The following is a 20,963-nucleotide window of genomic DNA, read 5'->3' on the forward strand; positions in this document are numbered from 1 at the left end:
AGCACACGACATGTCATGCACTACATTCGTAGAATGTATCCATTTGCAGCTGACTTGACTGGAACACAACAGAGTAAAGTATCTTGGTCAAGGATAAAACTCTACCAAGCGGCCTTTCAGTCACGGAAGGACTCCGTCACACAAGGAGATCACCCTGCCGCCCATACATTTCTGAACATGATTATCAAAGAAGTAAAAGAAACAATTGCACCTACTGACATAAATAGAAAATTACCACTTGTAGGATCCGCCATAATACCGACAATTCACCGGGTCGAGAGACATTAAACTACCCCACATAGAACCCGCCATTACGCCTTTAATTTAGTGGGTCGACAAACAAGAAACAAATTGCTCCATTTCGCTCGAATAATCTGCTCACAAGAAGTGAAACGCACTACTTGTAGGATTCATCATTACGTCTTCAGGTAATGTGGCCGCCAGGTATAAAACACATTATCTTAGGATCCGTCATTACGTCTTCAGGTAAATTTGACGCCAGGTATTAAACATGTTATCTTAGAACCCGCATTACGTATCCAGGTAATTTGGCCGCCAGGTATAAAACACATTATCTTAGGACCTGACATTGTGTCTACAAGTGATCTGGTCGCCAGACATTTTCGAAGTGAATAAAATAATATGAAATCATTAAGATTTTATCATTTCGTAGGATTTTATTGCTGTCGCTGTTTCTAATACTCCGTATTCCAAAAGATTTTTGTATAGTTTTAATGAATGGCTAACGAAACGTGATTACCACTAAATCTGAGCTGTTTATGGAATCTTCTATTAATGCAAATCTGTCCGATATGAACAGATTCCTTTCTCTGACATTTCTGGCTCTGTATTTATCCGAACGTTGCTGTCAACTATGCCTCGCTGTTTCCCACCGCCGCCCCCGTAATTGGCTGAGAACCTTCACCGTAGTGCCTGAAAGAGTGCACAACTCATATACACGGTTACCATCTAAGTATCCACAGGAATCATGTATAACAGTCCCTAATAAACGTTTTATATATTGACCATTCCAATGATCTGATGAACAGCATCCAAACAGTTTCCAAAATTCAATTTTTCAAGCTTCAATTCATTCATATTTGAATAAAAACATTTTCGTTATTTTAAACGTAAACGAGTATTAGGCAGTTGGACCACAGCCTCACAAAACATACAAGGAACGTTTGTGTAGATAATGATGAACGAAGATCACTGAATTATCTTGTTTCTCATTTTAACATTTAGTTGAATAAACTATCGTCTACACATTTTTGCCATATTTCTTATTATCATTATTGGCCATTTTTATAGGAGAATGACCCCATAAAGGGCTACTATTATTTTGTTGTTTTTGGATGTTTCCAAAAATCAAGATTTCGGTCCTAATTTTTTTTTTTTTTTTTTTTTTGCATATTCATCAGTTTAATAATCTTTTCAAACACAAGAATCAGCGACCACTCACGTCTGTGTTGAGGATGCTGAAAATGTCATCTTCCACTTGTAAATCTGCGTATCTCAGGACGGTGTGGATATCTGTAGCCCTACGAACAAACGATGAAGCTCATTAACCTGCTTAAACTGGTGAAATATTTCACGTTTTGAAAACAGTTGAGTGATTTACACATAAAATGCATCATCATGATGTATGACATCGCAAAATTATAGTTGTTAACATGCAATATCGACCTTAAGGTTTCAACAGAAAATTCCACATTGACCGCACAGAAACTCGTTATCACAATCCTGACTGTAGTTTACAAATAAGGTCTTTTAACGAATCATACATGCAAATAAACAGTCGACTGGTATCTGTATATCGTTAGCATGCAGGGCGATGAAGACTGTTACAGGGAATTGTATCTATTTAGTTGTATCAATTTCTATGTTTTCGATGTCCGTTAGAATGCTTGGTTGTTCAAATGTCGCTTTCAAAGTTTTCGTTTTGAAAAAGTGTAATTTTATTCTACCTAGACACGTTAAAGGCAATTTTCTAATCTTTGATTTCCAGATGTCATGCTGTATTTGATTGGTTATTATAAGTCAACATTATCTAGTTTCGAGTCCGTGCATACAAAATTATACGCGATGTTAAACAATCTACGAACAAGATTTGTAAGTACTGGTATCGTGACTTTATGTGATAAATGTTATACCTGTTCTTTAAATAGACTTCGGAAATAAGACATTAAGGTCACCGGCGCAATTCCCAATGTATGACATCTTTTCTGAATTACGATTTACTGACAAACATCAAACGATCGACACAGATGTTGCTGGACACTTTGGGAAATATATCGTTTGGACAAACTAACCTGATATAATATGATACTATATTTAGATATAAAGAAGCCTTTCAACAATGATGGCAATTGACCTTAGATATCGTATGATATCAAAACAAATTGCACATTGTAACGGTTATGTCGCTAAGGTGTGACCTGACAATAACCCTATCAGTTTCATCCAATTCCTTTCAAAGACATTTACTTAGACGCTAAACACAGTTATAAGAATTCTCTCTCTTGTCCAAAATTTTTTATTAGAAACGTTTGTTAGTTTTGAAAACGCCCCATATAAATGTATAAGCTAATTACAGTTTACTTTATATAGAAATACAATGATCATATGACCAAATAAAATATATCAAATAGACACAATGAATAATACTGATTTTAGACCTCATCGTGGGAAAGTTTGTTTCTTCTTTTTTTTGTCCAAATATAGAAGGATATCGATTAATTCTCCAGCATCTCTATATGATAGTGCGTCAATATATTAGATTTTTGTGATCAGGGTAAGTTCATATATCACTCAAACAGAGCAGAAATACAGCAAGCTTCCCGGTGAAATGTCTGCTGTGGAAGAGTTGTATTAAACGGGTCAATTTGACGATCAATTACCGGAAGCTATCTTTATTTGAACCGCAAGGTAATTCATTTTAAATTGATAACAAAAAAGATCCCAAAGATTCAAACGAAGCAACCTTTCTAAAAGCCTTTTAATGTGAAAAAACACATCGGTTAATGTGATTTTGATTTGAGGATTTGAGTTTTGTTTTCAAATTTAATTTAGATTAATAACAATCAGGTCAAACTGAAATGTCACTCTTCGACAAATGATTTTGTTAAAGCTGTTTTGAATACAAGTTCCTGGCATATAGTTATCTGACAGCTATTTCCAAATGCTGCACGAAACAGGTTATATAATGCAATTATATAACGCCGATGTTAGCTCATGCTAATTGAGTTTCTTTTGTTAATATGATTCCATTAAAAACGTGTCAAAATATCAAAAATCACAGGAAAAAATGCTGATGAGGCAAAAATAGATTATTGATCAAACTGAAAATGTTATATGCGCTTATATAAAACTTAAACCGATTATTATATAAAACACTAGATTTGAGAATATTGGATAACTCATAACTCCAAATTGTATGCAAGTATACGTGTTGGTAGTTGCTAAACATTAGTACGGGGGGTGGGGCAATGTTTCTTTTTAAATGTTTTAATGTACTATAATGTTAATGTACTATAATGTTAATGTACTATAATGTTAATGTACTATAAATGAAACCCCAGAGAGGGCTTTTGATATGAACAATAGAAATAAATATTGATATACATGTCGGAAAAGGACATTTTTAAGAAAATGGTAAATTTTATCATCAAATAACATGGGGAAACTAAATTGTTCCCCGAGTTTGTTTTATCAACACATTAAAGGTACCTCACTATATATATATGCTAGTGGGCTACTGGTACAAGGCGATATATAATGCTCGCTAGAATGTCGTACATCTTGTCTTCAAGGATTCATGACGTACCCTATACTCTATTTGTAATGACAGATTTATCTGTGTCACCTTTTTATGGCTTAGTCATAACACAATGTTTGTCCACCTACAACACAACTCCCTTTTGGACACATTGTCCTGTCATGGTACAATGATTGCCATAACCCAAACTTAATGTGTGGTTATGATACAATACGGTCCGCTATAAAAACACCATTGCATATCCTATTATCAAAATTGGCCAAACACAATACACTTTGTATAGCCGTTTTACAATAATATTTTCTTCTACTTAACGTTGCCTAGTCAAATGCTCCCATCCACAACACATTGACTAGTCATGATACAATAAATGCTCCTTCTACTACAAGTTGTCTAGTCATAATACAATAGATGCTCCCATCAACAACACATTGTCTAGTCATGATACAACAAATGCTCCCATTCACATCTCATTCTCTAGTCATAATACAATAAATGCTTCCATCCACAACACGTTGTCAAGTCATAATACAATAAATGCCCCCATCCACAACACGTTGTCAAGTCATAATACAATAAATGCTCAATAAGAGAAGCATAATCGATTTCATATTTTTCGAAATTTTAAAAACAAAAAGAAACCTTTTGCAGTATTTCAAGTCTGGAAGATAGATAGTGATAAGTTTATAATTTTTCACTTTCGATTTCTGACAACGTTCTCAGGGACAAATCCGTAGAACAATTTTCATATTAAAGAATTTAATATTATCCAATCCTGCGCCTTAGTAAACCCGTGCAATATCCCGACCAAAAAGATAAAAATCGTCAACACAGACTCTAGCATGCAATACAATATCATTGCTCCACGGATACTTGTTGCTTTTCGTTGTCAGTCACGTTGATGCAATATACATTACTACATATATGGTACGTGCATGAACATAACATATGGTAATTAGGCAAACAGGTTGTCATTAAAGCATTATAAAGTCAACATCAGCTCCTCGCTATCACTAGGGGACAAATACGAACATACTACAGCTTCTCAAAACACACACCTTCAACCCACGCAAACATCTCGCGCACAGAGAAGGTCGTCCTTAAATGACCCTAGCTCTTGATAGGCATCAAAGGATAAAACAAAAATACGTGCAGCAGATAAATATTTACAGAGATTCGTCACGTAGACCTTGGATTTCTGCTATGATAATTGTTAACTAAACCCGGACACGGCTTAGTTCCATTATATTTTCAATTTTAAGTGTATTTTTTTTAATAATGCTGACACAATCACTAATCACAGCGTACGGACGGCTGAGCAGTGGACCTCCGGAAATATATTATTATAAATATAGCGGACAATGGCCTCGTTTGTTAATAAACGAAGACAATTTATAGCCGTGCATCATATTTCCTGTTCATTAAATCACCGGGATATAGCCCTTTCAACACCATTAGGAGTTTCGTGTTGAATCCATACGGGGTAAATGATTGGCAATGTGTTAACTGGCCGATAAGGACTTTGACCTTTTCTGATGAAAGGCGAAAGTAACCGATAGTCGTGTCAATTCATTCGATTACTAGAGCACGATACTGTAATTACTGGGACCCTCACCATCTGCCGAACTGATTTGCTGTCGGTGGCGGGATGTCATAATGCTGTTGACTGGATCGGCTGTAACGGAATGTATTAAGTTATCAGACCAAATCCTAAGACGTTTCGATATATCATTGTAAAACATCAAAGATAACCTTCATTGACAACTAAACCCAAAACCATGTGTTAATGACTGGCCTTTAAGTGCTTGCAAGTAACAATAAAACGATCGCTATCGATTTCAGGAAACAGAAAGGGAATAATGGAACTAACTCAATCATATTAAGGTTAATACATAATATGGACATCTTGGCAGGATTTCAAAAAAGTGACATGTGATGTTGTTTTACTTAAGCTCATTGTACATGCATAAATGTATGCATTCATTAGCTTGACTGTGCAGTCTTTCAATTTGAATTAACTCTTAAGGAAAACAGTTTGCACGTGTAATCAATCTCGTATTCTACAGAGAACCGAGAGCAATTTACAATGCATTAAATACCATAGGCAACATAACAAAAAACGATCATTTTATGATGCAGTGCTGCTGTGTAAGTCAACCGCATGCTACGTATGGACAAACACTCACCTCTGCGTAGATAGATACGTAAATAAGTTTTAGGGATGATGACATGTATGTTGCTGTCAATTACTGATTTACGTATCGTGGTCTCCCATGGAATGACAACATGTCCACTTCTTCTAAAGTCTATATCGCACGCACGGGAGGCCGTCATTAAATTACCTTAGCTATTGATACGACGTTAAACAAATTAAACCAAACTAAACTAAAGTATATTTGTTCACAGAAATATTCCCATGCTCCGGGTGCTTAGCGAAGGCAAAACAACTAACTGAGATATCAACTCTATAAAACATCAACATACAAATTATCTTAACTACTATATATGGGAATATTATGGTAAACATCAAGATCTCGTGCTCGTTGTATGCCTGAAGTTTCCGTTGTCATCAACTTTGTTCTCGCTTTGAGAACGTTGCATACCTAGCAATAATCTACAGTCTAGTCAAAACGCTTACATGCGATATTTTTTTGATGTTAGTATATTTTGAAGTAACAAACAAAAAGTTTGGCTTTTGAATTATTGTGTTTAACTTCCAATTAACAGCCAGTATCATTAAAGCACGTGCAGGGTTTTGGAGGTGGAGAGAAACCTAAGTATCAGAAGAAATCACCGGCTTTCGGTGAGCACCAGGCAACCAAATAAAAAAAATGCATAAAGTTGAAAGCTGTGGTGTTATCACAACTGTCAATACGTACCCCTCGGACAAATCGTGCATACTAAGATGTCCGTCGTCTGGTACAGAATATCTGTGAATATTGAACAAAAGTTTAGTTGATTATCTTTTTTAGATAATGCTATTGTGCATACCGTATAGCCGATTATTTTAGCGGGTCAAAATTTTCGGGATTTTCATTTAAAATGGAAGAATAAAATGTTAAAATATCAAAAATAAATGAGCACGCGTACTTTTCGTTGAGTTTGGTCACGAGGACATATTACAAAGTGTTTAACACGTAACAGTTGATATAGTATATCACAACAGGTAAGAAAAGTTACAATGTCGGAAAAAAAACTTTGGATGATTAAAAACGGCTGAGTCGACTAATGAGTCTTCAGCATCATGAGTCTTACTCCACACGGCTATATATGGCACGGTGATTGTTTTAAGCTGTATGTTTAGACTTGTATAATGATGTCGTGTCCTGTTTTGTCGTGTTTTTTCTATTATTCCTTTTCGTCTATTTGTATAAACAGGCTAGTAAGTACAGGCGTGTAGAGGGGTGTCGTGCCCTAGAGATATCTAATCTATTTCCTGGTCGCCATACAGTCGCACGTACAAGTATACGGTACTTCATCAAATTAGTCTTAATATTGCCACTCAAAGAATGTAATCTATTTCCACAACCAGATAATACTTGTACATATAAATAGGTCTATCTTGTAAAACAGAAGTAAATTGCGTTAGTGAGTAAAACCCACAGATGTACCGTTATTGGTAATTCCAAGAGAACTCCCTGTTACTAAAATTTTCTTTTATCGTGATCATCGCATAATTCTAATTTAGATAATAATTAAGAAATTATCGTAATCAGATAAACAGTTATACTTATCGATATGGCACGGCATAAAATAATCATGCACACATGGGTATTTTAGGGAAAACAAAAAATGCTAATCAAAATGAGTTATTGCCAAAATGATTACACATTTTTAAGTGTATTTGTAGGTCATTATTGTTATTACATGTATTCAATTTTGTTAAGAAAAGCCTTTGATCTGTGGAGTAATCCGATATCCGAACTTACAACGTTAAGATCATGCATATGCTCATTACATCATATATTTTTATTTCATTATTCCAAATAAATTGTCAAGTTTGTTATAAAACAACTATAAAAAAAAACAAGATACTCATTTTGGTTTATAATCACAGTCTTCTGGAGAAAGTTTTGATAAAACTGCTGTAGTTAAACACTTCTATAACTAGTATAACTTATATATTTTGCATATTTTCAAGACAAAGGATCTCTCTTGGAGTCCTTTTGACCTTCTCCACTCACTTTGATTTTATAATCTAAGTATGAGTTTAAAACTAAATAAAACTTACAGATTGAAAGGAGGCGTTACTGAATTTCAATATAACATCTAAAACTTTATCATAAAAAAATGCACGCATTAGAGTTTTGACAATAGATATTAATAAACTTTTTTTTTTCAAACTAAAAGATAAAGGGTCTAAGTGTGTATTCCTTTGATAGAAGCGGATTCAATACTGTTATTGAATAAGACTGATACCATTTGGAGTGTAGCACTTTAAATCGGCAAAAGTTCCGGCCTATCACAAGGAGACTTTACACGAACATACCGCAGCCTCCCAAAACACACATACGCACTCGCCACACACATGATTGTCGCACGCACGGGAGGCCGTCCTTAAATGACCTTAGATGTTAATAGGACGTTAAACTAAATAAACCAAACCAAACCATTTGGAGTTAAAAGAACAGTATTAAGTATATTAAGTATAAAGTTTAATGGCAACTGCACTGTTAAGGTTTGTATAGTCAAACCAGAATGACTTGTTACGTTGACCTTTTCGTGGTATATTTAAAGTGGGTAGTTCTATTTGTGCACAGGTGTGTTAACAAAACATATTGATTAGGAATACTTCTGTGCCCAACAGGGTGCTATTTTGGATCACTCGTTTTTGTTACAATTTCATATTGACAAGACAGGGATTGTATCATTTATTTTTGATGCATGGTTTACACATATTTAAGTAATTATGTGATCAATTGTTCACATGTTAACAGTTTTGTCGCTAGATCTAGACCAGTATAAATACAAATGATGCAGCTGATAATAAGGTTTGTTACATTATAAACAACTAACAGATATACATGTATATATACAAAGCACCTATTTCCCCTAAATGACTATAGACTCGTTTGTAATCAATATGCTAATCAAGGTTCAACACGGCATGGTCGGACTATACAAATGTATGTGACTACAAAACTGTAATGTCAATGAAATATCCCAGTTAGAGGGGTGGTCGGTATTAAGGGATCTTTAGCCATGCTCTGAATTTTAACGATAATATGACAGGCTTATTACTTTTTTTCTCTCGATTGCCAATGGGACAAAGTAAGCTATCTTGTCGGGGAAATGCTGGAATGTCCTAATAATCCCATTTTCAATACATTTGAAAATGCTTTTCGACAATGCCGAGACTTCATGATTCTGTGTATCCTCCCTCCCCTCCCCCATTTTATATTTATCAGATTACCTGTGTTATATCACATGAAGCATGTACCGTCAAAATAGTTTTGTCAAAAGTGCAAATCAAAGTTAGAAAGCCTTAACATTACTGGTGAAACACCGGCATTAACCTTTTTCAGGAAGGTTTGATTCTTAAGTGGCAAATTTGCAATAAGGAAAGTGTCGGTGATTATACCTGCGATAGCCATCTGACGACCCAGTCCGGTCGCTGTCTACACCGTTGTCTGTTTCAAGTACATCTAGGTGGAACCTGCACGATGGTTTATACAAATGACACATAAAATATTACCAAATTTAATACAAATATAAAAAGTCTCAAAAAGGAATTATACCTATACTGCAGTTGTTTCGTCCTTCAAGGACTGGTCACAGATTCTAAGCGCTTAAAGTGTTCATACCGAGAAGAAGTATTATGATATGGAATGGGAGTTACAATAGCCCGGGTATTTTATAAATTCATAATTTTACACAAATGAAAGGTAATAAAATATGAAAATCATGTTACCAAACCTAATATAAGTACTTCTAATGAATCTTAACTCACGTTCTGATTGAGGGCGTGGACAGCGACATCTGACACTCCGATCCAAGGTCTATGGTTGGCGACAAGTAGAACCTAAAACGGACAATATTAAGGTGTCATATTGCCTTGGAATATTATTTGGTTCATGTTTCAATCTGTTTCTGAGACAAAACATTACCGATTTCGACATATACAGTACCAGGCTAAGATTTCGTGAGCATTATTGATGACATGAAAAGAGTACACCCTGTGTTAATTTAAGTCAAAGCCCCGGCACCAGTAAGGATCATGTGAGGACGCGTGTTTAGGACGCCAAAAGGAAATAGCCCAGCAGAGATAGAAAGCGTAGACAGGAAATGAAGGAATAGATTAGGACAGACATTCATTTTTGTATAACTCATCGTGGAGACATACTTTAAATACGGTCTTTCATTGAAGGCACTACCTCACCAACATACGTCCATCTATACATGTATTTGTGGTTTGTCCGTGCTAAGAACGTGTCTATTTAGGAATTTTTTTATGATGCAAGAGGCGACAGCAATTGACAGCAGACGGCGTATTTGGACATCAAAAGCAAACTGTAGATTCAGAAATGAACCGAAACCTAGTTGATGATAATCATCATGTAATTATTTCGTAAGCTTTCTTCAAAGTAGATTTTTATATTGTCATTGAAACCAATAATTGTAGTATTTATCTTATTTTCATTTTTCATGATGATGCCGTGGCGTCAAACTTCGACATGGGATTGACCTGAACTGCCCTGTACCCTGTATTGCTTGGTGTGGGCGCAAATGCGACATTGCTGAAATCAGCCAACATACTTTCTACAAAGCTAATAAAAACCATATCGTTTGAATTAAAATCGTTACATCTTGACCAGTAAATCAGTCTTGACGGAATCTACAGATAATTTACGACTCGTTGGCCTTGACCTTTTATACATATGGTACAATGTACTATCCACTAAGTACTAACCCTCTCCTAAGATCCTCGTGGATGTCACGTGAGTTGATAAGCCTCGGTCTCACTTCTTCTCCGTTATCGTTCCTCCTCAAATCGTGAAACAAAAATTCGCCCCTAAAACAACAAAAACAGATAGAGACGGATGCATCTATCTAGCGAAAGGAGACCTGTTGTAGACATGTGTATATGCATACGTCAATTGTAAGAGACAGTACTACTTCTGTTTGTGGATTGTCTTTGATCTCGTAATTATTAGGTTCAAATAAAAGAAAACAGTTAATATACGACACATTTGGATCATTTTAATCCCATACGTTTAAATACCTGCTTCGTTTCACTCTGACACAGGCTATCATTGTCATGGTGGAGATCAGTAACAGCGCTATGATGACTATCATACTCCAAAATACGTAGTCAAACAGGGTACCTGTGCCACTGTCGTCGTCCTTCGGGTCTGCATATGGAAAAGTTGAAGGTCAGCTAGATCATTCACCACATTTTTTTCGCTTAATAATTTTCAAAGTTTTAACCCATTGATAAATTATTCTTTGTCGTACCTGTTATATTCTGATCGCAATGTGTCCCATCATACCCCGCGTGACATCGGCAGCTTCCGTTCTGAAGACAGTCTCCGTAGATACAGTTGATAGCATTGCAGTTTGGGATCAACTGTTCACAAAGTCTACCTGTATACCCATCCAGACAGCTGCAGAATGGAACGTCAAAGTCCTTAGTAGTGCAGTTGCCATGGATACAATGAATAGTATCACAATATTTCTCAATATATTGACAATGGTTCCCTGTGAAACCTACGTCACAGTTACATAGCGGAAAACCATATTCATCGATGGAACAATTCCCATGGAAACAAGTAAATATGTCACACGATGATATTTTGGTTTCACAATACTTTCCCGTAAATTTCATGTGACATTCACAATGAGGGATTAGATATTTATCTAACTCGCAGTTACCGTGTAAACAAGGAAAATTGTCGCACGCTATACCTGAAATATTACAACCGTCACCATGGCTACCACTATCGCAAAGACATAAAGGTATACCATTGGCTGTGTTCATGTAGCAATTTCTGCAGTTAAGTGCATCACACATACTGACGTCACAATGTTGACCTGTAAATCCAACTTCACAAGAACAATATGGCGATACTTCCGGTTCCGGGCAGTAACCGTGCACACAATTTGTTATATTACATCTATATATTGCTGCATTTGCTGAAGTAGAAGATGGAGTTAGTGTTACGCTTTCTGAAGGTCTCGGACTTGTACCTAATAGATCATTCTTACTCGTTATGTGTACGCAAACCATCGTATCAACATTAGAAATGTCGCACAGTCTAGAGTAATCTAGACAGGCGAGAAATTTTATTTGGACAATTAAACTCTTCGTAAAATTTTGAAGTAGGCTGTCCTCAGCTCTGTTCATTTTGTACAATACATCAACAACAGGTGTCGGGATATATCTTTCCTGTGATCGTGATGTATCCACTAAAAGTGTGTCCATCCTATTGATGAGTATTGGCAAACATGACAGCACGTTTCCACTTGGTGTGCTTGATAAGTGCACTAGCGAATCAACTGCTATTGCAGAATTGCTGCAATCGGTCCCATCACATGCGAGGTTAAAGAACAGGATGTCCGAAATTGAATGTATATCAATTAATGCTATAGCTACTTTACATTGGGAAAGTGTTTGAATTCCTGTATTAGTATTACAAGCAACTGACATTTTTATCAACGAATCCTTATTGATTTTAATGCTTTTTATTGAAATATTAGAATAAGAGTTTTTGATAGAGTGGAAATAGTTTATGAAACTAAACTCGCATTTAGTTCTTAGCCTGATTTCACAGGTAGACACATCACAGAACTGGGTTGTAAGATCGTCCGGGTCGAGAATCGAGTTATATACTTCCTCAAAGTTTTCGCATCGTTTTCCTGTCCGCGTCAACGGACATTCACAAAGGAAGTCATTCCCAATGATTACGCATGCGCCACAATCACAGGGATCACCGTCACACGGGTGAATGATTTCAACGTCACAACGCCTCCCTGTGTACCCGTCGTCACAGTTACATTTCACACCGTTCACATAGTCTGTACATGTGCCATGACGACACGAAGATGCGTCATCACATTCGTTCACTTCCTGCGAGCAATTTTTACCTATGAACCCTGGGAAACATTGACAACTTTGTGTACTTCCTGTGTAAATGCAAAGTCCGAACTGACATTGAGGACAGACGCAGCGGTAATCACCTGGAACGTTGTAGCACTCGGACCCCGGACAGACGTTTGTCATACACTCGTTGACGTCACTCTCACAATGATATCCTGTATAACCGCTTTCACACAGACATAAATATGATCCATTTCCGGTTACACACTGGCCATTTACACACGGGTTATCTACACATAGGTCCATCAAACTCCCACAGGTGGCGCCTGTGTACTGAACAGAACAAATACAAAAAGAGACGTTGGAAATCTCCTGGCACACGCCTCCATTCTGACACGGATCGCCATGGCAACGTGAATTGCTCTCATTTAATGAGAGATCTGATGTATTGCCCGTCGAAAAAGTTTCTTCTGGCTCTGAGGAAAAATAAACAACAATGTTAAGAATGTTGAATATAAAATCAGATTTTGTCTATTGCATATGCTGCTTGATGTAATTAGACTATACAAGAGTGACTGAGCATTGCTTTGAAATGGGATGCAACATTTGACCACTTAAATAAAGTTGTCAAACAAATTAAACTGATTCTGAAGATACGGAATAAATAGTCTTTATTTTGATAGCAGTCTATGTTCGTCCATAATATATACTAACACATTTTACTGTAATACTGATTTTAAAACAAGAAGAATCAAGATGATTTGGAATGATAACTGTGTATGAAAAGGGCAGATAGCTGGCATAAATGTGTTGTAGTTATCATTATAATCCTATCAACAATGAGGCGTGGATGTGAAGTATTTCAATGTAGCTATGATTTATACTGGATTTTAATCGTATCTTTCTCCTATTTGTTTCAAACATTTATCGGAATGAGATGATTACCAAACATGAACGTAGCTTGATATTGTATCGACGATGTTTTCGTTTTTGTCACTATTTGAAGGTATGCTCGGTTGGAGATGACATATATTTCAGGAAACTTTTGTTTACATATTCGGCCAATAAGTTGAAGTTCCGAAATGTTGTCCCCAGAGTAGATTCGGATCCCCTCTTCAGTATTGGAACATACATCAATGTCTAATTTAACCCACGTGATATTTAGTTGGGCTTTGTAGCCTGGTGGTATCCATATTGACGTGGCGCATGCGCTCTCTGATAAGGAACTGTACGGGTAGTTTGGAAGAGCTACAATCCTACCTGTGTAGTTGTATGGTATGGATACATTACAAGGCCATTCTGCAAAGAATAAAAAATATCTTAAAAGATCACGCCATTGAAAGTTAAATTCCAATATAAAGTCGATTTTATTTCAGATTAAAATCTGGTAAAATGTAAGCATATCATTGAAAAATAAAACCAACTTCGAAACAAATGAAAGACAAATCATTTCTTAATTTGATATATCTAATTTACATCTTGTTTATTGGAGTTTTCCTTGAATAACTATTGTGTGCAATTCAAAATAACGCCACTTTTTGTATGTCAACACTCTGCATTTTGCCTTCTTCTTTATGTCACCTAATTCTGTATGTCACCTAATTCTGTATGTCACCTACATCTGTATGTCACCTAATTATGTATGTCACCCATCTGTATGTCACCTAATTCTGTATGTCACCTACATCTGTATGTTACCTAATTCTGTATGTCACCTAATTCTGTGTGTCACCTAATTCTGTATGTTACCTAATTCTGTATTTCACCTAATTATGTATGTCACCTAATTATGTATGTCACCTACATTTGTATGTCACCTAATTCTGTATGTCAACTAATTATGTATGTCACCTAATTCTGTATGTCACCTACATCTGTATGTCACCTACATCTGTATGTCACCTACATCTGTATGTCACTTAATTATGTGTGTCACCTAATTCTGTGTGTCACCTAATTCTGTGTGTCACCTAATTCTGTATGTCACCTAATTCTGTATGTCACCTAATTCTATATGTCACCTAATTCTGTGTGTCACCTAATTCTATATGTCACCTAACTCTGTATGTCACCTACATCTGTATGTCACCTAATTCTGTGTGTCACCTAATTCTGTATGTCACCTAATTCTGTATGTCACCTAATTCTGTGTGTCACCTTATTCTGTATGTCACCTACATCTGTATGTCACCTACATCTGTATGTCACCTAATTATGTGTGTCACCTAATTCTGTGTGTCACCTAATTCTGTATGTCACCTAATTCTGTATGTCACCTAATTCTATATGTCACCTAATTCTGTATGTCACCTAATTCTATGTCACCTACATCTGTATGTCACCTAATTCTGTGTGTCACCTCATTCTGTGTGTCACCTAATTCTATATGTCACCTAATTCTGTGTGTCACCTAATTCTGTATGTCACCTAATTCTGTATGTCACCTAATTCTGTATGTCACCTAATTCTATGTGTCACCTTATTCTGTATGTCACCTCATTCTGTATGTCACCTAATTCTGTATGTCACCTACATCTGTATGTTACCTAATTATATATGTCACCTAATTCTGTGTGTCACCTAATTCTGTGTGTCACCTAATTCTGTGTGTCACCTAATTCTGTATGTCACCTAATTCTGTATGTCACCTAATTCTGTGTGTCACCTAATACTGTGTGTCACCTAATTCTGTATGTCACCTAATTCTGTATGTCACCTACATCTGTATGTCACCTACATCTGTATGTCACCTAATTCTGTGTGTCACCTAATTCTGTGTGTCACCTAATTCTGTATGTCACCTAATACTATGTCACCTACATCTGTATGTCACCTACATCTGTGTGTCACCTAATTCTGTGTGTCACCTAATTCTGTATGTCACCTAATTCTGTATGTCACCCCTCTGTATGTCACCTTATTCTGTATGTCACCGACATCTGTGTGTCACCTAATTCTGTATGTCACCTAATTCTGTATGTTACCTACATCTTTATGTCACCTAATTCTGTATGTCACCTAATTATGTATGTCACCTACATCTGTGTGTCACCTAATTCTGTGTGTCACCTAATTCTGTATGTCACCTAATTATGTATATCATCTAATTCTGTATGTCACCTAATTATATATGTCACCTAATTATATATGTCACCTAATTCTATATGTCACCCCTCTGTATGTCACCTAATTATGTATGTCACCTACATCTGTGTGTCACCTAATTCTGTATGTCACCTAATTATATATGTCACCTAATTATATATGTCACCTAATTATATATGTCACCTAATTCTGTATGTCACCTAATTCTGTATGTCACCTAATTCTGTATGTCACCTAATTCTGTATGTCACCTAATTCTGTATGTCACCTAATTCTGTATGTCACCTAATTCTGTGTGTCACCTAATTCTCTATGTCACCTAATTATGTATGTCACCTAATTCTGTATGTCACCTAATACTATGTCACCTACATCTGTATGTCACCTACATCTGTGTGTCACCTAATTCTGTGTGTCACCTAATTCTGTATGTCACCTAATTCTGTATGTTACCTACATCTGTGTGTCACCTACATCTGTGTGTCACCTAATTCTGTGTGTCACCTAATTCTCTATGTCACCCCTCTGTATGTCACCTTATTATGTATGTCACCTACATCTGTATGTCACCTACATCTGTGTGTCACCTAATTCTGTGTGTCACCTAATTCTGTGTGTCACCTACATCTGTATGTCACCTACATCTGTATGTCACCTACATCTGTATGTCACCTACATCTGTGTGTCACCTAATTCTGTGTGTCACCTAATTCTCTATGTCACCCCTCTGTATGTCACCTTATTCTGTATGTCACCTAATTCTGTATGTCACCTAATTCTGTGTGTCACCTAATTCTCTATGTCACCTAATTATGTATGTCACCTAATTCTGTATGTTACCTACATCTGTATGTCACCTAATTCTATGTCACCCCCCTGTATGTCACCTTATTCTGTATGTCACCCCTCTGTATGTCACCTAATTCTGTATGTCACCCCTCTGTATGTCACCCCTCTGTATGTCACCTAATTCTGTGTGTCACCTAATTATGTATGTCACCTAATTCTGTGTGTCACCTAATTCTGTGTGTCACCTAATTATGTATGTCACCTAATTCTGTATGTCACCTAATTCTGTATGTCAACTAATTATGTATGTCACCCCTCTGTATGTCACCTTATTCTGTATGTCACCTTATTCTGTATGTCACCTAATTCTGTATGTCACCTAATTCTGTATGTCAACTAATTCTGTATATCATCTCTCTTTGTGTCACCTAATGATGTATGTGACATCAAACAATGGTCGATGTTAACAGAATCTATTCCAAGTTTTTATATATTTAACACAGTAAAATTATGACAGGGAATTCAACTCTTTTATCTTCGGATCAACAACACACTATATTTACCATTGTATGGCACTGCCACTATATAACCCTACCAATTCAGTTGCGAGTTCACCAGCCTATGAACTGCCAACAGGAAGTGATCTCTACTGGTAAGCGCGGGAAATTTGAATTTGAAAATTTCAAAACAAAAATCGCATGACAAATAAAAAATCGCAGATGGTAAATATAAGAATTGAACGGCTTTCAGTTGGCATTCATAGTCAATATGAATGCCAACTGAAAGCCGTTCAATGCTTAAATGTATATGATTCATTGTTCTATAACACAGTTTATGACTCGTGCCCTGACTGTGGCCCGATCACGATCTGCGGCCCCTAATCTCCAAGCCACTGCAACACATCCACTTTCTAGGAAAAGAACGTTTCAATGGGGCAGTGGTGTCCGCCCGATACCGTAACATGATTATAGTGACACATCGTCTATTACATGATATAAATACCTGTATCTCAATGTATATCGAAACATGGTGCGAATTGTACACATATTACAGATACTTATTTAACACAAAACAATCACTATTGAAAATTCAAATACTTAACTGTAACTTTAATATTGTTTCCATAAGTAATTCAGCTCTGTTATGCATTTAAAATTCATTTCAGCCGACTTTTGACATCCTCTTTTTCATATACGTTCTTCTTGTAGCATGACTAAATAATAGTTGTAAGCGGTTTGATGTATTTTATGCGCCATTTTGAAAACATTCATATATTTCTATATTCACATCTTAAAGTTTCTAATGTGTGCCATTAATGAACTGTCCTTGTATTTTTCTTTACATTGTCGAGTTAATAAAATACACAGTTGTTTTATATAGCTATTTACACTTATCCAGGAACCGAAGTATACAGGAATTAATATTAGCTTACAGCTTGTTTTTCTATTGATAGATTGTATTGTAATGTGATGAAATGTTTTAGATAAAATGTTGTTAAAACGAAAGTACACACACATGTATATACCATTAAATACAAAGTTGCACGCTAAAAAGGCTACTATGAACCCTATATTTTTGTTTCAATAGTATCTACAATGAATATTCTTATATTTTCTACAGCAGGAGAACTGTGTTCCAAATCAAGAAAAAAATTGAATTGGACAAAAAGTTTTGTCTCTCTTAGAGAAACAAAGCAAATGAACAAATAAAACACCGCGACAAAAAACCTATGAAAAATATCACATATTTTGTCCACACCACAAGGACAAGACGAGGTGATAGCTCCTCTGGAAGGTTTTTTTTCTACCACGTTTTCACCTTGCGTGCTGTCATATATACTCACTACACGCGAGGATTTTGAAACCCTCTATCTGCAGATCATTGTATTATACTTCCTGGAACACAAACCCTGATATATTAACACACGACACTTTCCAAACACAGCAACGTATGTACACTAATTGACTTTCTGCTGGATTTTAAGGTGAAAGATTCATTATGGAGAAGGTTAATGGAATCATCTTCTCGTTTATCAAATATAATAAAAGATCCACGTGCTCGTGTGTCTGTTTGAGCAAAAAGGTTGATGTCCAGTAAATACATTTACAAAAGACCTGCAGGATGTTATGTTACCAAGATATTAAAGTTAGAAATTTAATTTCAAATTCCGCTCCTTTATTGCCAAAGGTATAGAACCAGGCATATAATGTTCTTAGCCGATATTAATAAAATGCGATTGAAAGGTCTTTAATGTGATTAACCTGTGTACAGGGGAGTGCAGAAAGAGCAAATAACAAAGTGTTAATGACGGGTTAATCAATAGCCGTTCAGATACAAATTAGTCGGAGACATCTGCCGGTCAACTTTTTCTGTATTAGATCTGGAAGGCAATGAACTGATCTAATACCTCATATAACGTTTTCATTACAGCTCAATCTAATTAAAATCTAGATGGTCATTCTCACTACGTTACATGAACATATAACAACATCCCATAACGGGTCACGTCGGGGTGACCTTTTGGATTAGCCAATCAAATGACTACTTCCAGAATCTTGGAAGTGAATTTTATGTGTCCGAATTAGCATGACTAGAGTTCATAGCTTGCATAATCTGTCAATTTGTTTCAAGTTATTTCGTCACAGAAAGCGCATAAAGCTACATGTATATACATGCTTTGCCGAAATGGTTTGCTTCAGATGCATGCTGTGACGAAATGGTTTACTTCGATGACATCGACAAATTGACAATTCGCCCTGAAAGTGAACTATACATATCTCAAAGGTCATCAGATCGTAACCCCTTATGGGATGTCGTCAGATGTTCATGTAACGTAGTGAGAATAACCATCTTGATTTTATTTAGATTGATTACAGCTGTGGTATTAAGCTTGCATCAAGGAAAGATAGAACATTTACAGAAACAATTAAACAAATGTTAAACATAATCACCTCATACATGTAACTGGCACGTTGTCATTTTAATTAAGCAAACAACTTTTTTTTCATAACCCAATGAAACTAAAAAATATTTGACATCAACGCTTATAATCAATTTTTGAAATCCATTTTCAAAATCAAAACATGTTTTATGTACAATTTAACTGATCTTATAAGGGATTCTTTTTCACAAATCAACACGCAACGCCAATGGCCGTTTTGTGACGTTCCATTTTTCGCGCCATTTTCGGACTTTTTTTTCAAAGAGGTATGAAAAAGCTGTCAACCAATCAGAAAGCTGCATTCTGCGTACAAACAATGGACAATTAATAATACCGCTATATCAAGAGTATCGAATGGCACTTGTATGTTAAGGCTATTAGGACATCATACAGAAATTTCATCGTGATAAAGTCAAGTGACTGTTTTGCTGGCGGAATATTTTCCGTTTTATTCAACATTAGCCAGTCTCAAAGGGAAATAAAATTGAAAAGTTGGGATTCAAAATGTAATTCTTGATTCTCATGCGTTACGTGAAAATATAATCCTACACGCTAGAAAATTCAATATTGAATTAATTAAATTTGTTGAATAAATTAATATGACACTTATGCAATGTATACGCAATTTGATCAGTTAATGACTTTTGATATATGCGTTTGTTTGTTGCGCTGTTCTATCTGTATACTAGATTTCTCGGAGATACAAAACCTTTTGACCTTAAACCATTTCGTATGTAGAGCTCACTACGCATGTCCCGGAATCTCAACGGATTGTTCATAGGGTTTGGTTTGGTTAATTTTTGTTAACGTCCTATTAAAAGCCAAGGTCATTTAAGGACGTGCCTGGTTTTCGAGGTGGAGGAGAGCTGGAGTACCCGGAGAAAAACCACCGACCTACGGTCAGTACCTGGTAACTGCACCACGTAGAATTCGATCTCGCAACCCAGAGGTGTAGGGCTAGTGATAAAGTATCAGGACACCTTATTCACTCGGCCACCGCGGCCCCTTGTTCATAGGGTGCGCAATTGAGAAATACCCTTCAATCACGAATTTAAATATCGTTTTAATGAAGTTTTTTTGATAAATAATTTTGATATAGCGCGGTTAGATGTACTGATGTTATACCGGTATTTCTCACATCAGTTATAATATAATGGTTTCAGAAAATAGTATTTGGATACAATATAAATATAGCATATGGAATAACTGCTTATTTTGCAGTCATCCTCATAACGAAAATCCATCTTACACAGGACACCCACCATGTAAATATAATGTAAGTAAAGTCACTTGTTCTAAAACAAGATATATTG

At 36.0% G+C, this 20,963-nt stretch overlaps 1 protein-coding gene across 1 annotated transcript; it reads right to left on the bottom strand.

Annotated features, from left to right (window-relative positions):
• Positions 1–621: 621 nt before the first annotated feature.
• Positions 622–13,767, bottom strand: LOC117339723 (protein crumbs-like). Its single transcript, XM_033901439.1, has 10 exons — positions 13,761–13,767; positions 11,234–13,291; positions 11,001–11,130; positions 10,689–10,790; positions 9,729–9,800; positions 9,360–9,434; positions 6,658–6,708; positions 5,394–5,453; positions 1,463–1,541; positions 622–933 (listed from the first exon to the last, which is right to left on the bottom strand). Exons 1-10 carry the CDS (start codon positions 13,765–13,767, stop codon positions 922–924), a joined length of 2,646 nt encoding a protein of 881 aa, XP_033757330.1. The 3' UTR covers positions 622–921.
• Positions 13,768–20,963: the final 7,196 nt, after the last annotated feature.

The sequence above is a fragment of the Pecten maximus genome, chromosome 12 (genome assembly GCF_902652985.1).
Source record: "Pecten maximus chromosome 12, xPecMax1.1, whole genome shotgun sequence".
In the NCBI taxonomy this organism is placed as follows: domain Eukaryota; kingdom Metazoa; phylum Mollusca; class Bivalvia; order Pectinida; family Pectinidae; genus Pecten; species Pecten maximus.